Genomic DNA, 4,691 nt, shown 5'->3' on the forward strand with positions numbered 1-4,691 from the left:
GTTTGCTTTTGGAACTGTGTTTTAATTCCACCTATTTCACATATAAGAGTCAGTACTACAGGTAGAAACATGGGTGTGCCATGGGTTGCCCAGTTTCACCCATTGTGGCCAACTTTTACATGGAAGAAGTGGAAAAGAGGGCTTTGTTATCCTACCCTGGAACACCACCAAGTCATTGGTTCAGGTATGTGGATGACACCTTAAGATGTGCCACAATTCACTGATCACATTAACTCGGTGGACCAACACATCAAGTTCGCCAGGGAGGATATGAAAGTGGCAGGGTAGCCTTCTTAGGCTGTGAGATTTCATTGGGGACATTAAAAGTTGATGTAAACCTACACATATGGATCAGCATTTAATGTTTGACTCTCATCATCCACTGGAACATAAACTGGCTGTCATTAGGATGCAACAACACAGACCCAACACCATCCCCACAGATACAGCAGCCTGGGAAGCAGAAGAACATTGTCACTGATTAGTGGTTGTTGATCTATGGTCGTGATAATTTGTATATAAGTGATCCAGAAACTGACCTCACAGCCCGTTGTTCATCGGTGGTGTTAGTCTCAGTCATTGTGCAAATGTAGTGTGTATAAGGGTGTGGAAACCTGCAGTCAGCTCAGACTGAAGAAGTCACTTGGATGAGTGAACAGAATCAACTTGTGTCACTGCAGCTTATATTTCACTAATATTAAAATATTTCGAGATCTCCTCCTTAAAAAATTACAGTCATGCATTTATTTATTTTCACTGTGTGCAGGTTGGAGTGGTTGGGGCTGCACAGATGATTCAACAGCTCAGTCGTATAGTCACCAGCTGTTAGCAACTCTGTTGCTCACGCTCAGCAACTTGGCTTTCCTGCCTGCCATCGTGGTTGCAGTCAAACACGGTTACATCACCGAGGCCTCTGTCTACCTCTTCAGCATGTTTTTCTCCACGGTAAAACATTCAGGAACATGCATGTACCTTTTTATACATGTAGACATACTTACGAGTGTGTTTCTGATACATAAATAGGTTTAAGAGTCGATTGTTATTGTGTGGGTTTGTGTAAGAGAGGAGACGGTGAGCTTTCCTGCTTCTGCACTATTCTTACATAGTTTGTAGGTGGTACTGAGATATTCAGTAAACTTGTCACCAATAAAGATGATACAAAAATAGTAATAAAAAAACCAAGATGAGCATCAGCAAATAATACTAATCTTAGTTTAAACTTTGATATCTGCCCTTACTGTCATTGTTTCCCTCTTGTTTGTAGTTCTACCATGCTTGTGACCAGCCGGGCATTGCAGTAATGTGTATAATGGAGTATAATACTCTGCAGTACTGTGACTTCCTAGGATCCATCTGCTCCTTCTGGGTCACCATCCTGTGCATGGCTCGCATCAGAAACGCATTCAAATATGTAAGATGCTGATTCCTGCCTCTTCTTTCATACTGTTGACACACTCTGCTAAGGATTGGTATGTTTTAAAAGGCTGTGTGGGTTTTTCTCGCCCCTTTGTGTGTGTAGACTCTGTTCATGCTCGGGACTCTGCTGATAGCCATGTCAATGCAACTGGACCGCACGGGCCTGTGGAACCTGCTGGGCCCCATCCTCTGTGCCATACTGATCATGGTCATTGCCTGGGTAAGAGACGCATTTTCCATCTGTTGCAGATGTTGATTATATTTTGGACAGTAATAAAACTGTTTTTCCTCTTCTTTTCTGTTTACAGGTGCGCAAAGGGGTCCATCGACGACATTGTTACCCGCCCTCTTGGAGGCGTTGGGTCTTCTACCTGATCCCGGGGGTGTTGTGCGCCTTAATCGGCCTGTGTTTGTACACTTTTGCTGAGACAGAGGACAACTACTATTACACACACTCCCTGTGGCACATCCTGGTGGCGAGCTGCGTTGTGTTACTGCTGCCACCAAAGAAGAAAAACAGGGAGAAGTTTGGCTGGAGCAGTGGCTGGAACCCTGAACTGGAGCTGGAGACCCCGGGTTTGTGGATACACTCTCTGTGAAGGCAGCAAAGATGAACTCTACACTGTCACATAGTAGGTCAGGAGATGCTATGTCTAGGTAGTGGCTGTTTGACACCCTTAGACTTACACGAGCATCTGATCCCTGCTGGTGTTGACATTTTACAAAAAAGTTTCCAAGCAATGTATTTTAAAAATCAAAGTGGACCTATATTCTCTTGGGTCCGCAGGTTTCTTATTCATAATTGCATTAAATTAAGTCTTAAACAAAACATGCACAAACACATTTGAAACCTCCACAGTGGACTATTTGATCAGCGGTTCATTGCACCAGCTTAATGTAGGGTTGAGCAACAAAACCTTAGACTTTATGCCCAGGAGTTTATGTGCTTTGCGTATGTTTCACTAGTGTAGGACATTAATGTTTGAAATATTTATAAAGAACTCTTTTAAGTCTTTATATTTAGTCTATTGACACGACTATGTTTAGATCCATTCGACACATGCTTGATCTTTAACTAACAGGTAGTTTTAATGCTAGCTTTTTTTCACGGCTGCTACGCTCTATTGTGCAGTTGTCCAAGTGCAATTCGCAAGAAGACAAATTTATTAGACCATTTAAAACAAAACAACACCTTTGCCAAAGTCTGCTTATTACATTTTTCATGCCTTAATGTTCAATTCAGTCTCCTAAAGGGCATTGGACTCACAATTGACAGTTTTATAGTATCAAAATGACCACAGCTAAAACCACAGGTAACAGCATCTTTTCATTTGCCCGTTCTTCTTTCTAGCACCTACACTACCCACAATGCAATGCAACACTTGCACAGTCAGTTGTCCCAGTAAAGAGATTATCTTTGACTCCATACACAAATATATAATATGGTACTGTAAACAAATTTTAATGTATAAAGTCAGTGTGATTCCTTTTTAACTTGCACTTAAGTTTTTGTCCAAATAAAAACTGTCTTGACCCTTATCGGCTTTGCCGTCACCCCAACAGACTTTGAGTTAGATGATATAAACAGGTGGGGAAATGTAAGTGTAAAGCAGTGTAGTAAATGTTAGCATTGTAGCTTTACATCACTATATCTGAATGTTCAAATGTGTAACGTGTATCTGAACATTTCTACCCTTAAGGATGTTTATAGCCGAGTGTGTTATTTTTGTGAACTAATGAAAAAGACTTGCGCACAACTTTGTAGTTGCACACATGTTTGAGTTTACACAGAACTCCTCTCCTAATGAATCTACCAGTTTAACTTAGATTATAAAGTGATATAAACGGAGAGCAGACCACACTGTCATTTTTAGTGCTTGCTGTAACCACGGTAACAGCACAGAAGACTCCCCTTTTTATTCTTTTATCGTTGCTCGCATATTTTTCTGACAGGTGCACATTGCAAAACAATGATGTCAGACTTTTGGCAGTGGAACTTTTCCACACCAGTCACATGGCTGACTCTGTTTGCTATTCTGTTTCTAAAAACTATTCACAGTGATAATAAAACGGCTTTACTGATGCTAAATCCTGTGTAGGTCTACATTGTTCCCCTCAGACGATATGTCAAATTCAGTAAGAAAATTGGTAAAGGATGTCGCCTACAAGCAGACCTGGCAATGGGATTGGTGTCATTAAAATCATAACCAAAGTCGTCCCTAGTTATGGGCTACATAACTAGGGATACAGCTCATAACTATAAATGTGAGTTTCACAGATAAAACTGAGTTCACTAACAAATGCATCTTTTACTGGAAGTTATCCATGCAAGTCTCTTTCTTTGTTTACAGATCTGCTTGCTGATACAAAAAAGGTCTCACATGTAAATGTTTTACACATTCAGATACGGTAATACACAGCCAGCGTACTTAGGGCCCCGTTTTGTTTCCATATTCCGTTTGATTTTCATAATTATTGGTGAACTAAGTAACGCCGTGTCCTTCTTTTAAGCTCTAATGCCGTTAAATTCTACTCCAAAACCACTTCCTGTATTCACCTGACGCACCTTATGATTAGATGCAATGTATATAGCTACTGATATTACATAGCAGAACAATCCAGTGTTCATAGTGTGCAAAGTGGAACTTATTGAATGTATATTCAGAATTTAGTCTTGTGCCTCTTTGTGTACTTTGTATGCCTGAATGTGTGTTTTGTCTCTTCTACCAATAAGGCTGCTGAATACTTTCCATACTGTTTTATGTAAGATGTACACACTACTTTACACTTTGTCTAGTGTGTTGCATACTGTAAGGGTTTTGCACTTGGTTTAAATTGAATGTTTCCTACTAACACTCTTGCATTCCCTTACTTTTATTGTTGTAATGCTCTTTTTCTCTCATGTATTAGCGCGAATCACATTGTTGAATAAGTAGGAGGATGAATAGGATTTCTTCAATCGCAACACACTGTTGCTCTCTTAATGTGTAAACATGGAAAAAATGTAATGTTCGGCATCAGAAATGATTTTATTTCCCTGTACTGTTAGTCTGTCAAAAACCCAAACAGCATTTTAACCTACCAAAAATAAATCCATGTGTAAAGAACATAATTTCATTTGTTGTCAATGCTTTTTATGTGGCTGCTCTTTTCTGTTCCTAAGGCGAAGACACTCCATCGCCAGCACTTATACTTGGATAGCAGAGAAGGGATGGGGAACAGAGGGAAGCAGATTATCCTAATCCTCAAAAATGCTGAAAGTGTGTGTGTGTGTG

The 4,691-nt window shown here is 40.2% G+C and overlaps 1 protein-coding gene across 2 annotated transcripts in view; it reads left to right on the plus strand.

Annotated features, from left to right (window-relative positions):
- Positions 1-4,519, plus strand: part of pgap6 (post-glycosylphosphatidylinositol attachment to proteins 6) — a 12,606-nt gene extending 8,087 nt beyond the window's left edge. For both annotated transcript variants that reach the window (XM_013913123.1, XM_013913124.1), the window contains 4 exons: positions 767-945; positions 1,265-1,411; positions 1,520-1,636; positions 1,725-4,519. In XM_013913123.1, the coding sequence (XP_013768577.1) occupies positions 767-945; positions 1,265-1,411; positions 1,520-1,636; positions 1,725-2,015 (734 nt within the window). In that variant the 3' untranslated portion in view covers positions 2,016-4,519. The remainder of the gene's footprint in view (positions 1-766; positions 946-1,264; positions 1,412-1,519; positions 1,637-1,724) is intronic.
- Positions 4,520-4,691: the final 172 nt, after the last annotated feature.

This window comes from Pundamilia nyererei, unplaced genomic scaffold (assembly GCF_000239375.1).
Source record: "Pundamilia nyererei isolate P.nyererei 1_Seehausen unplaced genomic scaffold, PunNye1.0 scaffold00115, whole genome shotgun sequence".
Classification (NCBI taxonomy): domain Eukaryota; kingdom Metazoa; phylum Chordata; class Actinopteri; order Cichliformes; family Cichlidae; genus Pundamilia; species Pundamilia nyererei.